The 18642-nt window shown below is 39.9% G+C and overlaps 3 protein-coding genes across 3 annotated transcripts; 2 read left to right on the forward strand and 1 right to left on the reverse strand.

Moving 5' to 3' along the window:
* Positions 1–1609: 1609 nt before the first annotated feature.
* BDR25DRAFT_272286 (uncharacterized protein) lies at positions 1610–4023 on the reverse strand. The gene is made up of 3 exons (XM_033687303.1): positions 3767–4023; positions 3449–3715; positions 1610–3398 (listed from the first exon to the last, which is right to left on the reverse strand). The coding sequence occupies exons 1-3, from the start codon at positions 3877–3879 to the stop codon at positions 1862–1864; spliced, it is 1917 nt and encodes a 638-aa protein (XP_033540840.1). The 5' UTR covers positions 3880–4023; the 3' UTR covers positions 1610–1861.
* A 1010-nt stretch (positions 4024–5033) lies between these two features.
* Positions 5034–8495, forward strand: BDR25DRAFT_346915 (uncharacterized protein; the record flags this gene model as incomplete). Its single annotated transcript, XM_033694204.1, has 4 exons — positions 5034–5935; positions 5996–7522; positions 7574–7951; positions 8007–8495. The coding sequence occupies exons 1-4, from the start codon at positions 5075–5077 to the stop codon at positions 8493–8495; spliced, it is 3255 nt and encodes a 1084-aa protein (XP_033540841.1). The 5' UTR covers positions 5034–5074.
* Positions 8496–10650: 2155 nt separating this feature from the next.
* BDR25DRAFT_243683 (uncharacterized protein) lies at positions 10651–10944 on the forward strand (the record flags this gene model as incomplete). Its single annotated transcript, XM_033685826.1, has 1 exon — positions 10651–10944. The coding sequence occupies one exon, from the start codon at positions 10651–10653 to the stop codon at positions 10942–10944; it is 294 nt and encodes a 97-aa protein (XP_033540842.1).
* Positions 10945–18642: the final 7698 nt, after the last annotated feature.

Raw genomic sequence — 18642 nt, forward strand, 5'->3', positions numbered from 1 at the left:
CTACCTATAATAAGAACAGAAGCCCTCTCTTTAGCTGTTACAGGCATAAAGATATAGCTTATTAATAGTAACTAGCTAGTAGCATTACCTAAACTTAAAATTTTTAATTACACTTTTAAATTTTTTTTTATTAACATAGCTATTATTAAACATTTTTATTAGTATAGTTTTTTAAGCTATAACTACTACTTTTATTAGTGCATTTTTAGTCTGTCTAGGCTTTTTAAAGACTACCTTCTCTAGAACCTCTAGTAAAGCTATAACGCGCTGCGCACATAGTTTATGTGCGCAGGTAGACGCGCCTTTTCTATAATAACTAGTGTTTAGTGTAGTTAGAGCAGTAAGCTAAAACATTAATGTAGTTAAAAAAGTTAGTGTGTAAAAGCTTAAAGTGCTATTTAAAGACACTAAAGTAATTAGCTGTAAAGAGAGGTAAAAATTAATAAACAGCTGCGCTTGTTAATTATTAGTGTAGCTAGCTAGTAAATTACATGCCTTACTTACTTATAAATCTTAAAAATGTAAGGGAGTAGGTAAAGAAGTTTATATATTAGTTAAAAAAGCTAAATTATTAAGTAAACTTATAGTTACTTATATAAACTCTATAAAAGCGCAGCTAACTATAAAATTACTTAATAAATTAATATTTTTCTTATTTAGAGCTTTTTTAACTATAATTTTAGCTAATAACTAGACATAAGTATATCTACTTTAGGTAATATTATGCTAGTGTTTTATAGTATTACTATTGCTGTCTAGAATAAAAAAAAGAACACTAATTCTATAGTAGCACTTATAAGCCTCTTATACCTGTCTCTATTTAATTACTTTTAAAGAACTTATAATAAGAGTAATAGGCTGTAACTAAGAATCTAGTGTTATATAATACTTTATAATAACATGTGTCTTCTTATACCTAGTTTACGCAACAAGTATACTATTATAATTACTATATAAGTCTTTAAAAGCTTATTTTTAACTAAGCTTTAAGTTATAACTAGTACTATTTTTAAGCAAAGCAATAGCTTTATTAAAAGGTAGGTGTAAGTTTAGTTATTAAAGCTTATTTACTGCTGTTAAGCTAATAACAGTAGAGGAATAGAAACTAGTTAAAAGGTCCTTTATGTTAGAGGAAAAAAGCTATAAATTATTAATGTTCTTAAAGGGCATACTAAAATAGTATATAAGCAGGAAACATATAAACTTATGTTATAAGTTAAGATACTTTAGACGCAACTTAATTCTGTAGTTATCTGCGCACTAAAAATTACACAGGCGACTAGACCCTCTGGAAGAGATGTGGTCCGAGCTTGACTTCAAGCCCACAGTCACGTGGGTGGACTAAGAAAATCTCAGGAGGCGGGTTGTGTTATTACTAGACTAGCAACGCATCTTTCTCTTCGTTTGTATGCCAAAATCTCATAACTCTTACTGTCCCATTGGCCACCACATCGCGGCTAACCCTCCCTCTATATATGTTGCGACTAATTTCGGCACTGTTGCTTATGATTTCCTTGTTAGGCATGAATCAATTCCTGTTTCATTCTAATCCCCAGTTGTGGCTGATCTCTCCATCTTAATACTTTACGTTCTCAAGACTACATGCGGTGGTACTTGGCTAGCGCATTCCTGCCGTGTCATCTTCTGGGCTGCAAACTCGATTTTGAGTCCAATTTCCCGGTAATGGGAGATATTTTTCTTGTGCTGTTTCTTGAAATCAAGTGTCTCATACAATCGAAATACGGGGAGACGGTATTCAGATTATATTATTGGTATCAACAGCTACGAAATGTAAACGGTGGGTATTCAGGTCTGCTCCAGTACGGTCCATTCTCTCCGCCCTCAATACACAGGGCTTTTCTCACTTCAACCATGTCCAGATCCATTCAACCAGTGCCCGAGCATTGTTCTTCGAGAACAGAATCTTGTCCGGGAAGTGTAGATGCCCGCGTCGATGCCTTGCACCGCAGAAGTCGCACGGCTTCAGGACGCTGTCCGATACCACCACAATGGGACCAACCGACTCGAGACCCGAAAGCTTTAGTGCAAGTACTCTCCAGTTTCGCGGAGAGAAGCCTCGGTCCTTCACGAAATACGCCAGAGAAATGGCAATGAAAAGAACGACTGCGATGTAAGCGGCCACAAAATCTTTCTTGCTCATAGGCGGAATAAATGTACGCCATCCTTGGAAGATGATCATGAGTACACAACCAACGAAAGCATATGCTGCTCGGATCCACTGAAGATGAGATCGATAAGGGTATTGACGGGCTGATCTCTTATAGTGCGCCCGCATTTCTGGGGAAAGATTGAGGTCCTCGTCGAGATCACCTCTTGCAGCCGAATTGACCTCCCGGTAGAAATTTAGATAGGCGACGCAGTTCACTGCGTAAATGATTAAATTAGCGACAACCGTGATCGTCGACATTCGTCCAAGCGTCTCCATCTGAACCGAGTTTGTTGAGAGGAATGCGACGAAGCCAACCAGCCAGCTGACGAACACCGCATTCATTGGAACACCCAAGCGGGTGCGCTCTAGCCTCGATCGAATGCTTTCGAAAATAGTCCACGACGGCCACGCATCTCGAATGCTAGCGAGAGCATGCAACGTTCTGGACGCGGCATACAGGCAATTGACTCCCGTGCTGCATGCCGAAAATATGAAGAAGCCGTTGATCAAATGCGGAATGCCTTTGACATGTTCCCGGATTGCAGCAATAACGAAGACACTATTCTGGCCGCCTGGGACCCCGAGAAGAGTAAGATCCCGCAGATGATCATCTGTGTACGGCACATTCAAACCTACTGTGAAGGCTGCGAGAGCGTAGAGCAGAATAACACGGAGCGATATCTTCCGTGTCGCTAGCTTAATCGTCTCTGCCTTTCGGAGGTCACGGTTTTCTGCAGCGGTGTATAGAATGATTTCCCAGCCCATCAAGGAGAAAAGCGTTGTTGTCATTGTTGTCCAGAACGAAGTTAAGCCGCCAAGAGAGCCAGTATAAGTGATTTTGGGGGAGCCGTCTCGGTAAGCCTTTACGGTGAAGTTCGCTCTAGAGAATCCCCAAGGAGTCTCGTACGTCCAGAACCTAGTGTCGTGGAACTTCTGGCGAGCGTTCAGTATCATGTTGAACATGATAACACCAACTAGAAAAATGATCTTGATGCATCCGAATACGTACTCGACCCGACCGTATTGGCGAACTGGTAGAAGATTGATCAAAAGGATGATGATCAGGAATATCCCCACCCAAATGGCAGGGTTTGTATCAAGGCCAGCCTTCCATTCCACTCGATCCTCAGGATATCCGACACTCTGAAGGTATTTGGGGTCGAATCGAAAACGAAAGATCTCAGTGATGGCTAGTATTTCCACTGCGGCTATGACAGTCCAGGAGAACCTTGGTTGAATTAGCGGAAGAGCTTCTGAGTTTTGTCTTGTTTGACATACCATGAGATCCACCCAATCGCGAAACCGATTGACTGGTCGACGAACCGACGTGGGAATTCGAAGATGGGACCTTTGATAGGGAACAAGGCAGTCATCTCGCCCAAACAAGCCATTACGGACCACATCACTGTGCCCATTATGATGTATGCTAGGACAGTAGCACCAGGCCCGGCCATAAAGATGGCCTTTCCGGCAGAAAGAAAAAGGCCTACTCCAAGAACCGTGGAAAAGCCTATCATATTCACATGGCGTTCTTTGAGCGTTTGGCTGCCAACTATTAATTATATGTTCTATTGCATTTTAGAGATGAGTACGAACCGTAGTTCGGTATCTGGGATCTCAGAGACATCGGAGAGAACAGAGTCAGGACGTGTAGTTGAACCAGAAGGCTCCGAGACCTTCTCTGCGTTCTCAGGAATAGGTGGATCCATTGAAATGCTCAGATGTACGCGACGCGGAGGATGCCCGGATCTGAGGAATCTTTCTCTAATATTCGACTTGGAAAGAGAGAGTAAGAAGAGGAAACTCAAAGGAGGGTGGGATGTTTGTGAGAGTGAACAAGGCTACGTGGACTCTACTCCCTTCATGGTGTCTTCAAAGAATGGGCAGCATGAGGCGCCGAATAATTGGAGCCATGAAGAAGCTTGGGCCAAGGGTATCACCACCCCCAAACCTCGCCCTCAATTTCCCACCCCGCAATGCTGCATATTGGAAGCTCCAGTCGTGCAATCAGAAGCGACATATTCCTGAACCGGTGAAGATGTCGCACGCCACATCTCGTATTCGTAACGGACAGCAAACCGTGGCGTTCAAAAGCAATCACCGCTGCGCCTTACCTATCGAGCCATCATCTCCTCCCCCTTACCTTGCCTTTCACTCAACTAGTGAAGAAGCTTATCCGAACAGCGAGTAACAGCTATTGAGATGAAATTTTTGCGTGTAATATAACACTACTGAGAAGTCATGGTGGTGCAACCATTAACAATTACGCATCGCGCAGAATGCGAGCAAAGCGAATGCTCCCTATATTTATGGCGCATGGCTGAATTGAGGGATTCCTGCCAGGCTGCACCACCAATGGGGCGAAGCAAGCTATTTCACGAATCGTTTGAGGTACGTTTGGCTTATGGCGTGTCTGTCAAATTTGGCCCCCGCCTATCCCTCTTCACATGATTTTTCTTTGTTCCTAGTTAAGAAACTGATTGCAGCCGTTCGCTCAGCGATACGCGAAGTGGAAGATTTCAATCCTCAGATGCCCTGTCTTGGAGTATTTGTGACAACAACCGAGAAATTCAGGCGCCAGCCCGGTCATTCGAGAAGTCTTGAGTATTGTGGCGACGTCTGCAGAGAGCGAGCATTTGTGTGAGAAAGTCCGCCTTGCTTGAGCCCCATCTCCTGCAAGCCTCTTCGGTCCAAATCTCCGCCTTTGAAATCAAACTCGAAGGGCCCCAAGACCACATATGCACTGCATTCAGGCGAGAACACGTGCAGGTCATCCAGCATCGCGTCAGGGCAGAGAGCGTCAGAGGCTGAGAGCTCTGTACCAGTCGCAGCCCACATCGTCAACATCTCTAAGCCTTGTCACTCGAATTCTAAAATTCTACACCTCTCACTGCGCGCAGACAGATGTCGGCAACCGCCGCCGTTAATCCAGCCGTAGGGCTTGACAACAGTCGACCAGGTTCTCTGCTCTTTGAAGTCATTGGCGCCAGCGAGGCTTCCCTAGTCCGTCTACCTAACGATCCGCCATACTCGCAATTGCGACATGACCGCCAGGTGCTTTTGAGACTCCAATGGATCCTTGACGCGGTGTGCGTGTCCCACCCCGCTCCAACGTTATTCCCAACCGCCCCGCCGATTGATGGTCCCACCATTCTCCGCATCATTCTCTTCATCTTGAAGATATGTACTTCTAACAAGACTGTTGGCGGATCGTCATTGGACTATACCATCTTCCGTTTTGTTGCCTTAGATGCACTCGTAGCAGCGACCCGGGTGCTTCTTTTGTCGAAATACAATGTTAGTCTCGAGGAGGAGGATCTTGTTATGACACAGATCCAGGCATTGGTGAATGCATGGGACCAAAAACGGAGCCTGTCGCTGACGGAGAAGGCGTTCTTGGAGGACATGCTACCCGGCAGCATCGTGCTGCAATATGAAAATGGGGTTCAATCTACGCGATTATCGCCCGAGGAAGATGCCGAGCGCCAGTTTGCAACTGTTTTGACCAAAGGTTGCGCAACACCGGACACGTTCTGGACCCTTCGGGATACTTTGATGAACCTGATTATTGCGCCACCCATGGACCATAGGGTGGATGGGGCAGGTAGATACGATCCATCCCCCATCCTTCGCATCATAGCGACTGCATCAGAGCAGAGCCGCTCAGGAAACGTTAGCGTGCTTTCGACAGCAATAGTACAATATCTCGCGGAGCGGATCTCATTCACCATCAACAGGACTCAACAGTCGTTATCTGGAGACCATGTACGTTCAGCTCCAACATTCATGCCTCTGTCCTTGTGTTCGTCTGTTAACCTAGATTAGTTATTGCTTGATAAACAGCTTGCAATGCGGATGGGGAGAGTTCTGCGCCTCGAGATTGACGAATTCCGACGTTCGTTTCACACACTAAAAAAAGATGACAGTGTCCTCCAATGGGTGGAGGATAGGACTTCGACATTGTCGCCTCTCAGCGTCAAGAGCGAAGAACAGTACTCCTCGCGCGACATCTCCTCTTGTAGTTCCCCTACTGATATTAGAGCATCATTAGCATCCATTTCTAATCATATGAACGCGACCCTGCACGTCGAGCCTCTTCGCCTCAAATCAAGTGCAGATATTCGAGATTCAGATAGCCTGCAAAGTCCCAAATGGAATCTACCTTGTAATCCCGCTGCCTCTAAGGCTGAAAGCCCCCCGGAAACAGATGCTGGTATTCACCTCGACTTGACAGAGGCAGACCAACATTTACCAATGGAACTACAAAACCGGAGTGATTCAGCGGCCACAGAGATTGCGCAGCCCGCCATCAAAATGATTCAGGATGCAACTGCAGCTTTAGCTCGAGACGTACCCCCGAGAAAACCAGTACCTGCTCCCTCACGGCCAGCAGTAGCACAACCTCATGCACAAGCTTGGGTGTCAAGGACGACTTCTCCATCCACCTTACCCCAGGCCCTACGCCCAGGCCTACCTTTAGAATCATTTCGTGTGGCATTCGACGCGCTGCATTCGGGACCGCCCTCAAATCCTCCATCTGTGCCGCTTCCACCGATTCCTTCTCCCAAATCATCTGAAGTGGCTCATAAGCGACCATCAGGAGGATTTATGGGACCTCCGGCCCATATACAACAGCAACCGCCTTCTTTTGCTGCGGAACGGAAATCTATTCGCGATGTTGGACAACATCTACCAGTTTCGACCTTTAATCCAACATCAAAGCAGCAGCAAACGACAAAACGGATATCGTATGAAAACTACCCTGAGGTTGTAGAACCTCCTCCTGAACCTCCCCAGTTCCTTCACAACCATGGTAACCCCGAACGCATTGCTTCCGGCCTCGAGTTCGTGGACAAGTCGACTATAGTACTACCGAAACGTATTGATCAAAATGTAGAATTGCTTCCCTGGGCACCTCAGGACTACGAAAAAGCCTCAGGCTTAGCACACACGCTACAGCCTCCTCCGTTCCCTCAAGACCGCCGGAGGGAATCTATCACTACCGCGACGGACTCGCATTCAGTCAGCAATCTCTCTTCGTCCGCCAGCATAGCGAGCCGAAAGAAGAGTCGCTTTTTTGGACGACTCATGGGCTCAGGGAAATCAGCCTTAGACCCACTACCGCCAAGCCTCGATTTCTGCTTCTCATCTTGTGGACGGCATCTTGCGCTTTGGTGTAAGAAGGACCCAATAAGCTTCGTCCATATAGACGCGCCGTTTCACACCGGCCGGTGCCATGAGTTAGTGGTACCAAACAATGTCAGGTTGCCAGATGGCAAGCAGCGAAGTCGGAGCATCCGCCACCTCGCTGCAAGTGGTGCGGTTGTTGTAGCAGTTGTTCATATTGAGGATGTACGCTACACAGTGCTCTTCCTTCATGTCTTAAATGCTGACCATATGTAGTCCCGATGGATTTATTGTTTGAAAGAAGACAAACTTCAGCCAGCACTTGTCATTGATGAAGGCACACCAGTCGTTCTCGCTCTTGCGCTCTCCCCTGACGGAGCGAACATCGCGCTCGGATGTGGTAAATACACCCTAGTTTACCGCAAATTGAACGAAGAGCTGCGTGGCCCGTGGAAGCTCTCTCCATCTGCTGATATCGGAAGCCATGCGGTCCGCGTCCACAAAGTCAATTTCTCTGTTGACTCAAAAAGACTGATATCTTCGATGCAGGTGGAGAAAAACTCACATAAGCATGCTGTACATGTATCAATTTGGACTTGCTTTGGATCCGATATTAAACTGGAATCACAACTGGATCCAGTAAACCTGACCGTGGTAAGCCCCTGGTGTTCAGCATTAGTTTGAATCAAAAACTGACGTTTAGTGACAGGGTTATGCGGATGACACTGGAATCTCTTCCATTTCTCTTGTGGGTCATTCGGACTCTAAGCTCATTCAACAGGTCTTCCTCACCGCCGTCTTATCGAAGTCATACCCCTCTATCCTGTTCGTCGCACCAGGATCAAAGAACAAACATCTCGACGTGCCTGACACACGGGTGGATAACTCCGCTCAATCATTAGCGGCTACTTCGTCGCACCTCTTCTGCATCCGGTCAGGCCGCAATAAAATCTTTCGTGTCGACGTAAGAAATGGCGCGACAGAGCTGGTAGCTAATTTCTCTACTGAACGCAAGAATTTGCACCTTCGGTATGACCACATTGCCCTTGGCATGTATAGCTCCGATACAATACATTGTATGTGGCGGACAGCTGATGAGAATATCGTTTTGAAAACAAGTGTGCTGGCAAATGGAAAGTGGACAACGACCTCTGCTGAACTTGGACCTATATATCGACAGCTTGCTGGAATATCTTAGCCAAGTAAATGCTTTTGTTGAAGGCAGATGATGTTTTCCTTTGTCCTAAATATCCTTCTAAGTGTTAATCGCCACAATATTAAGTGTTCTAGTACGACTTAACTCTACACAGTGACCTCAATTGGATTTATAATACGCTGTGTGATATGTTCTGCAAATCAACATCCTTGAATCGCCAATCCGCCCAAGCATTTTGCCTTAAGATCTAAAGCGCTTTCCGTACACTTCTAACGTCCTGGAGATCCTGCAGACAACGATTTTCTGCACCAGCATTCCTGGGCTGAAAAGGATGACTATCGACCTCGTTAACTTATTCTTGCAATGAAATTCTGGTCTATACGAACTCTTCTCTAATCATTGGCTTCTATCATCGAGCCGGGAAAGTAAAAGGACGATACAATTCCTTTCTTCACGAAGGACCCTCATGGTCAAGAGCACGTCTTTGGGCCGATGCCTCGAGAGTCGAGACATAGCATCTAAAGACGTCGGTATCACGAGATTATGTGTCACTTGTGATGTGAGATTTTCGCATCCGCCCGGACATCTGGCCACCACAAAAGGGCGTCTTCAACTCCTAAACCACTTCCTCCTGATCCCTGCCGCTATTATGACGGTACTAACCACCCGCAATACAGTTATTCCTTGTGGAGGATAGCAATGTGGCCCTACTCGAGGTCCTTTACTTGAATGGGCCGATTATCAGGCTACGGAGACCGTTGTGAGCAAATCTTCTTAAATATAGCTTACATAGGGCTATCCTCACACTCAAAAGCACGCCAGCCCGGCTGAATGGACAACAGATCGTCCTATGTCGTTCGGAGTCTAGGGCAGCAACAAATAATCTGTTGCGCGTGCATTTATCCGCCTTCATATATTCTTCTGCTGCGCTTGATAGGGGGTTGACCTTTTTCAACGTTCAACAACTTCGATAGCCATCCTATCAACGAGAATTATTGCCTGAACACAGTGATAAGCGCTCATGCGATAATCGCAGGTATACACAAGCTGTACTGGGTTAAAATAAATAGGTTTCTGGCCGCATGGGGTCTGGACGAGAAATGAGATTCCTGGGATCATTCGGAGTGGATTCCCGAATGTACTGTACATGTACAGTACAGTATCCCTTTTCTACGCCTTGTCTAACCCCCGCCCCCCCTTGCGTAGCTAATCACCCACCGTGCCGAACAGCTTCAACTGGTAGCATCTCCAGTCTTCCTATAAAGGTCTATAAACTTATCGTTAACGTAGAATTGCTGAAATACCCTCTAACTACCTCTTCTCAGGTTTTGGGACTGTGCGCACAGGAAAATACGACAGTCTTGGTTATGCTCTTGGTTGTTTTTCCCATGGCACCGAGGAGCGCTTAAGCTTCACCTCTTACTCCATTATAGATTTGGAAACTCTTTGTACTTGGAATAATGTTTTGAAAGTCCAGTTAAAGAAGAGTGTTCCTTTAAACTATTATACCATTAGGCTGTAGTATCATGCATTACGAGAGTTTCAAGGATCAAAGGTGCTTCGCGCTAAGAAATAAATAGTAATGCCTGCTTAGTTATGATATACTGAGCCTTGATTAAGCTATATGGTATTACGCAATACCCTAGAAATAATTAGTAGTGTAGCGTAGGCTTTTAGAAGTGTCTACGGACAGCTATGTGTCCTCCTGCACCCCATAATTCGCGGCCTCTCACTTGCCCTATTTCCTACCACCGCCATCTGAGTTAGCATGAAACGCGGCAGTGAGGTCCTCTCTTAGAGGGCGTCGATGTCTCCGAGCCAAAAAAATACACTGGCCTATCAGAACGGGGCAATGGCCCTCGCTCTACCCTATGACATCGTGCACACGAACGACTGTCGAAAAAAGAAAAGGCGATAGGCCCACAGTACCTTACCTCGCCGTAAGAGAGAGCTCTAGTTAATATCTGTTACAGATAACTGGTAGTGATTTCCCGGTTCCAATTAGGTATCTACGTTCGTTAGCATACATTATGACACCCTACCCTCCCATAGCGAACGAAGCGATGAACCCTCCGGGTAGGAAACTGGCCTCAGGCCTTCCACGAAGGCCATTCAGAGGTCAAACTGAAGGAATCCAAGGTGTTAGACTGGAAGCGGCACGATATGAACATATATGATAAATTATGTCGGACTTTAAATGGGTTGCCCAGTCACTCAACTAGAGAATGTCTATGGTATGGACGAAACCGGGGTTATATTGCTCATGCTTAACTCTGTTAAAGCCGTTGTAAGGGATGACGATACGCGAAATTATAGCGGCACTGGTGTTAAGGGAACAATGGCGACCGTGTTCGAATGCATATCTGCGCACGACAGGGCTCTTCTGCCGTTGATTATCTGGACGGCGCTCACTCGCCAAAGCAACTGGACTAAATATCCCACTAGTGGAAGGCATATAGGGACGAGCAGGTATTATAAAGATAGAATCTAATAGGTTTCTTTCTACCTAACTTTAGATAGTAGTTACTATAAAATTTATATAACGCTAAACTCTTACTAAATTTAGCTACAGTCTGCTTGCTTGAAATAGCTCTGTTTATAAATTTAAGAATATAGCTTTATTTAAATATAATCTATTTAAAAAACAGAAGATTATTATAGTTAATATTAAAAGAGTTATTTAAGACAACTACTAGACTAACTTAGTAGTAAATAGTCGGATTGTTTAAAACAAAAAGACATTTCTTAATACACTTTATAAATTACACTAGTTTCTATAAAATTAGCTAGTATACCTTTAACTATAAGTATAGCAATAGCATTACTATGTCTTTAAACATAGATAAATTATAAAGTGCTAAGGCTATATAAATATTTATAGTAAAAGCTAAGTAGATTTTTTATAAATAATACATAATATTTAGTAGAAAAATTTTAATATGTGTTACTATTTAAAGCTTTCTTAAAGGTTTATACACATGCTGCTATTATAAAAGTAAAAGGGCTAAGTGTTTATTTTATAACTATAAGTGTTAGATGTATAACGTACTCTATAGGCAAGTTGCTCACACACCTAAGTTACTTTTGCTAAGAACCTTCTAAACTACTTTTCTTACACTAATGCATTTCTAAAAACACTACTTAAACGCTCTAAAAGAATATTAGATACAGCTTACACTTTAGGCTTTTAAATAAAATGCAACACTCTTAAAGTAATATACTATAGCTATGTATAAAGTGTTTACTAGTAACTTCTAGAAACCTGCTATAAGACACTTAAGTGTAACCTATAAGCTATCCACAGCATACCACCTATAAATAGACAGGCAGACTAAGCAAATAAACGCAGAGGTAGAGAGATATCTAAGACAATATGTGTTCTTTAGTTAGAATAACTAGGCAGAATAGCTGTTAATAGCACAGTTTACTATTAACATAGTAGAATCTACTATAATTAAGGAAACTCTATATAAAGCTAATTTTAGCTACTACTTTTATTATACACTCTATAGAAGTTAGCCTATAGATCTACTAGAATTAATTAACTGCCTATTAGATCTGTAAAACATACACTAGAAATTAGTAGTTAAAGCTAAATCTAGTTAGAAAATAATAAAATAATACATAAATTAGAAATAAAAATGTAGACTAGAAATTTATCTAGAAGACTATATATACCTTAAAACTTAGAACCTTAAAATACTACAACCTTTTAGAAAGCTAGCAGAAAAAAGGATTAGACTATATAAAGTTTTATAAACCTACTATAATAACTATAAGCTAAAGCTTCCCCTGTATATAAGAATATACCTATAGTTTTATATTTTAAAGTTAGAAAAAGCACCTAAAAAAATTCCCTTGTTAAAATAAAAATAAAAGAATATAAAAATAGAGTATAATGTAAAATAAATTATTAATAACTAAAAAAACAAAAAAGAATTTTTAGTAAAATAAAAAAAATAGCTTACTAGTAAAAATACCTAGAAACTAGCTAAGAACTTAAAGAATACGCAGTAGTTAGTATAAAAGTATCTTTAAGCTTGCCTAAAAGAGACTAGCTAGGTAATAAGGCATCTATTTTAAAAGAAACAGCTATGTTATTACTAGATAGTAGCAGCTTTTAGAGACAAGTTCTAGTAAAAAAAGTTAGAGAGGTAATTAACTTTTTACTTTTACTTTAAGGGCTGCTATCTTGTCTAAGAAGAAAAAGTCCCCCTTTAAGTACTTTACGCAGTAAGCCTCTAGCAGATCTAGTAATCTTTAGATATAATCTTATTTAGAACACTCTCTTTCTAACACCTTTTTTATTTTTACTACTTTTTTAAGAAGCTTTTTTACTAGACGTAAACATTTATTTATAAGCTTTTACTTATAAACCTTTGCTGCTTTAGTAGACTAGAGAAGCTTTTTTCTCTCTCTTTTTAAGTAATTCTATATAGCATTAGAAATAAAGGTGTTGCATTAATTAATTTTTTTTTTTACACATTTTACGCACTTGTCTAAAGATAAGGTTAACACATAAGATAATTCTAATAATTAGTAAGTGTTATAAAGTTTTATTTTTGTTTAATAAAAAAGATTAAGACAATAAGCAGCATAAAGGTAACAGTATAAGCAAAACTAACAAGCTATTTAGTAAAGAAAAGATAAAAATAATAAATGCTTTTATCTAAAAAGATACCTACTTTATAAATAAACTCTTACTAACGCAGTTGTGTAAGCAGAGCAGTGAGGACGCTGCTAGGGAGGGGAGGCAGCGTGTTACAGTCTATGGTTAGACTAACATAACTCTACTAGAAGTGCTCCACAATCTAGCTAGGTTAGAGCAGAGCTTGCTTATAGACTAATTAGAAGACATAGAGGCAGCGCAGCTGCCTAGGATTACAGAAGAATGTATTGTCTAATAGGGGACAAGCTAAGGAAGTAAAAACAAGCTTAAGTAAGCTAGACAAGTTTACTATACAGTAAGCTTATCTAGACTTAGGTAACTTGTTCTTAGCACTATTAAATATGTATATAATTTTAACCTTAAACAACCTTAAGAAGGCGTGTTTAACATTTAGTTTATTATTTATATAGACTAAGTAGCATTCTAGCTTTATAATAAGCTGTAATACTGTTTGTATATCTTGTAACATATATACCTCTAATTCTGTCTAACAGGACTGTTTGACCCGGCCACTATACTGCCGCTATTAGGAACAAACCACAATCCGGTCACTCTCCCACTCTCCATCAGCCCATTAGCCCCTAAGTAGGACTGTACACCCTATCGTCGGCCCCTCGCCTCCGTCCTATCTCCCTAGGAACAACATCGACCCGAGTGCTTCTACGAAGCAAGGATTGTAACAGCACTAAAGACATGAGGAACTGCATTAAATGTATTGCTAGAGGAGTCCTTTGCAGGAGTCTATATATATGCGAATTAAGTAGGTGGGTCTTGGCAATAGACTATGGTGCTGATGCATCTGCCGATGCATCCGACCATCGTGTGACGACACATCCGACACATCCGACTATCGTGTGACTATGCTGACGATGCATCCAAGTGTCATCACTGCAAACACTTAACTTAATAAGAAGAACGTCCTATCCTAGCAGCTGCAGCGCTGTACCGCTGTACCGCTAGCAATAGTATTCTAAAGCACCTAGTTGCACTTCTCTAAACATAGTTTTTCTCTTACTAAGGCTTTCTAGAGTTTAGTCACTAGGGATGGGTACTGCCTAGGCGTGACCTGTACAGTCACCACCGCAGGTCCGCCTATAGCTAGTACAAGCTTCTACTACTTAGCTAGCGTTTAATTTAAATCCTTCTAGCTTTATAGCTAACTACATACTCTTTTTTTCTACTAGGTTTTTAATAAGGCTAGCTACACTACTTTTGTACATAGAATTTAACACTATCTATTCTTTTCTAGGTCTTAGGACAAGCTCTAAGAAGAGGGGAGGCTATGTTACAGTTATGTTACAACTATCTAACCCTTAAGTACCCTAAGGGCTTAGCATAGGGTATATAGGCTCCTCGGCCTCCGCACCTCTGCCTCCAACCCTAAGGTTTACTCTCTCTCGTTACCCCCCTATCCTGCATTCCCTCTCTATAACATGTGTTTCCTGCTCGATACCTCTTACAGTACTAGACTTTATAGACTAGTAGTATTATTTAAAGCTTTAACTGCTATCTATAAAATAGCTTTATTTTTTATATATTTACCTAGTTTAGTTTTAAAAATGTTAAACACTTATTAAAAAGTATATACACGCGCTTAACTTTTCTAACTACCTAATGTGCTTTTATAGACATCTTGTAACAATTCTCATGAATCGTTCCATCACGGGTCGCCCGGAACCTATCCGAAGGGTCCCCGTATCGGCTCCGACCCTGACTCGACCTGGCCCCGACTCTGCCCTGCCCCCTGCCGTTACCCTAATTTCCCCCATGTATTTAGTCGCACCTTGCCCCTGTAGCTAGCTTAGTAGTTTTCTAATATCCTTTGTACAAGGCCTATAGGTGTTAATGGCAATTCCTAGGTTCTAAGTCCCCACGCACTCCTATATGCCTCTAAGTAGATTCTTACTACATTTAGATCTATTGTCTTGCCTGTGCTATTACATTATAGTAGAAAACTTGCTTTTACTAGTAATAAATAGCCTTATTATAATATTATACTAATTATTTATTTAACTACATCTAAGCCTAAGACATGTCTAATTTAGTTTAGGTTATAATACTTACACACTATTATATTAAACTATTTAGTCTATAAATAGAAATCTAGAGACTTTTTATTAACTAAAGCCTTTAAGTTTAGAACTTTCTATCTCTTATAATTAAGATTACTTTTAAAAAATTTGTAAAAAGTGCACTAAAGTAAAAACTTAAATACTACTAATAACTTGTTAAAATTAAAGGTAACTACTAATGTCTAACTAACTACCTCTTAATTCTTAAATTAAAATACGCTCTAGCTAAGGTAAGCCCTCTAGAGTTAATTAATAATCTATGTTAATAGCTAAACCTGTTTTTGCAGCACCTAAAGCTATACTTCTACCTAATTTAGGTTTAAACTCTAGCAGTATATCTATTAATAATTAGATTACTTAATTATAAGCATAGCTTAAGTAGCTAATCTAGCTAAAAACTACTAGTTAACTTTTACTAACTACTAAATTACTTCTAATAACGCCTTATACTACTCTTACTACTTTAAATGTAAGAGACTTTTTAGGCACCTTTTAGACCTAGTAAATCTACCTTACTAAACACACGCCTAAGATTAAGATTTTTATAAATAGCAAAGAACTTATCTTTAAATAATAGTAAGCCTTTATTATAAATAAACTTAATATTAATTTAGATTACTATTAGAGTAAGCGCGCACACATAGCATTAATACAGGGACACACAGCTAGTATCGCGAAGGATTATCTAGAGCTAGGATACCTAGCTAAATTAGACTAGTTTCTATTTAAGAGTGTAAAGAATATAATAAAGCTTTTATAACGTACCGAACAGGTTAGCCGGCCACACGGGTTAGCCGGCCACTTTTGCTAAGCCTCTACTAAAACCACCCTATTCTGGCGCAAAACAACTTACTTTAGCCCTATATAAAGCAGTATAACACAAGATATTATTTAAAGTCTACTTCTACTACTTTCTTACATGTACGCAAGTTATGCCTAGTCTAATTACACTGCCTACATTGCTTTTAACTTAGCTTACCTCCTTTAGTGCGCACTTATGTCTTTAGCTTCTTTCTATTACTACGCGCTCTAAACTCCTTTAGAGTAGCTAGACAAGCTCTATCCTTAACTATTAAGGTTTTTTCTACCTAAATCTGCTGCTTTTTATGTAATTTATGTTGTGTAGCAGCCTTATTTACTGCTTAAAGCTTTATAATCTTCTTTTGCACTAACACTAGCTTATGCGCAATAATTACTACCCCTTTTAAAACTTTTTTAAAGGCCTTTACTATAGACATTAGTAAGCTATTTATATGCCTTTAAATTTTTACCTTTATAAGTATTAATTACAACCTAAATTTAAGAGTATTACTTAGAGTTTACAACTACTAGAGCTTGTTATTAATAAGTAGTAGTAGTAATAAAGTACATAACTAAATATTAACGGCTATTTTAACCTATTTTAGGTTAAATAAGACTAAACTAGCGCTTTAAAACCTTTCTTAGATATTACTAAAAGTAATTACTGCATTATAGGCGTGTATAAAGCATAGTAGAAACTTAAGTTTTATAATATAGGTAATTTAGTTATGTATAAGATCTTTAGCTTAGCGCTTATACACTTTCTTTAAAAGGGCAAAATAACATACATTAAAAGGCTGTAACAGCGCAGGCAAGACAATGGGTCTGAATGCGGTGGGAATCCACTTAGAGGCATATGGGAGTGCGTGGGGACTCTGACCCTGGGAATGCTATTAACACCTATAGGCCTTGTACAAAAGGATATCAGAAAACTACTAAGCTAGCTACAGGGGCAAGGTGCGACTAAATACATGAGGGAATAGGGGTAACTGCAGGGGACTGGGTCGAGTCATGGTCGGGGCCGATACGGGGACCCTTTGGATAGGATCTGAGCGACCCGAGATGGAACGATTTGTAGAATTGTTACAAAGGCTGTAAAAAGTGTAATAAGTGTAAAAGCATATAAATAGTAATAATCTTATTTTTTTTATAGTAATACTAGAAATTAAGCAAGTTATAGCTTTTATAGCTATTAATAATAAAAAGCTAATAAGCGCTTATAACCTTTTTTTTATATACTTATTAAAGTGCTTTAACTACTGCAGCCTAAGCTTATTTATTGTCTAGCTATTTTTAGAGACTATAATAACTTAGTTCTAAAGTAGATTCTTCTTCTTATACTAAGTAAAAAGGTAATAGCAGCTCTTAAAAATAACAAAAAGTAAAATGGCTTACTTTATTATATTAATGCTTTAGATAACTATTATCTACTCTTTATTACCTTACTATATTACTTTTAGCTGTTTTTAACTTTTTAAAGCTATAATAACTACTCTAGTTAATATCTAGCCTATTATAAAGCCTAACTTATTAAAGTTATACATGTTTTTATCTTAAATACTATACTTAGCTTTTATATTAGCTACTAAGTAAAACTAGCCTTAGATAACCTCTAAATCTTTATAAAGCACTTTTTTATAATTATACTTATAATTAAACTTTATTATAAACTTAGAGTAGTGCTTAACCTACATACTAGGCTAGTTTAAGCTAACCTAGCCTAGATTGCGCTCTGCGCGCAAGGAATTAGCTATATTAGCTACAGCTATAAGCCTAGAGGGAAATCTGCGTATAATAAGCTTAAGTATGTACTTAATAACTACCTTTTTTTTAAGCTTAGTTAGATTTCTTAATTTAGGCTAGCATTCTGCTTGTAAAGGCTGTCTAGCGTGTTAATTACTTAGTGTTATGTAAAAAACATTATAGATAGCTGCAGCGCGTTATAAGAAGAGTTTTAAGTTTTATTTAAAAGCCTAAAGAGTAAGCTATATCTAATGTTTTTTAGAAAATTTAATCTAGTGTTGTTGTTGAAGCATTATGTAGATAGGTAGAGTATGGTAGAGGCTTAGCAAAAGTGGCTAGCCAACCTGTGTGGCCGGCTAACCTGTTAGGTACGTTAAGCTTATTTTATTACTAGTTAAGAAAAAACTAAGGTATAATCAGCATTTTAAACTTTTAGAAAAAATAAAAAGAATGCATTTTTTATATTTAAAGCGCGCTTTATTAGTGCAGCTGTTAGAAGAGAAGTATTTTAGTTAGATTAGTTTTTTTACTTATAAAAAAAGCTTCTTTCTAGCCTATAAGTACTAAACTATAGTTTTAAACATACTTAAGTAAACTCTTCTAAAGCTATAGTAGCCTACCTTACAGCGTATAATCTAAAAAGAAGGACCTATAGAAAAGACTTTATTATTCTATTTAAATTATCTCTAATTAATAAACTACACCTGCTACCTTAATAATTGATAACTACATGCGTAGTGTTTAGTTTAGAGGACACTGCTAGTAGTGTAAAGAAATACTTAGAGTAAGAACACCTAGCTAAATTAAACCTAGTTTAGTTTAAGAATAAGAGAAGTAATAGTAATATTTTTTACTTTAATTACTAATAAGAACTATTAGTCTATAAAAGAGGGAGTAGTGTAAC

The sequence above is a fragment of the Lindgomyces ingoldianus genome, assembly GCF_010093535.1.
Source record: "Lindgomyces ingoldianus strain ATCC 200398 unplaced genomic scaffold BDR25scaffold_50, whole genome shotgun sequence".
In the NCBI taxonomy this organism is placed as follows: domain Eukaryota; kingdom Fungi; phylum Ascomycota; class Dothideomycetes; order Pleosporales; family Lindgomycetaceae; genus Lindgomyces; species Lindgomyces ingoldianus.

What these genes read in the sequence shown, in the direction of transcription:
- BDR25DRAFT_272286 (XM_033687303.1), bottom strand. Translation starts at nt 3,879, where the DNA reads ATGGATCCACCTATTCCTGAGAACGCAGAGAAGGTCTCGGAGCCTTCT. An exon ending in ATCCCAGATACCGAACTACG is followed by an intron (nt 3,716 to 3,766) that starts GTTCGTACTCAT and finishes AATAGTTGGCAG; the next exon opens with CCAAACGCTCAAAGAACGCC. An exon ending in GCGATTGGGTGGATCTCATG is followed by an intron (nt 3,399 to 3,448) that starts GTATGTCAAACA and finishes AATTCAACCAAG; the next exon opens with GTTCTCCTGGACTGTCATAG.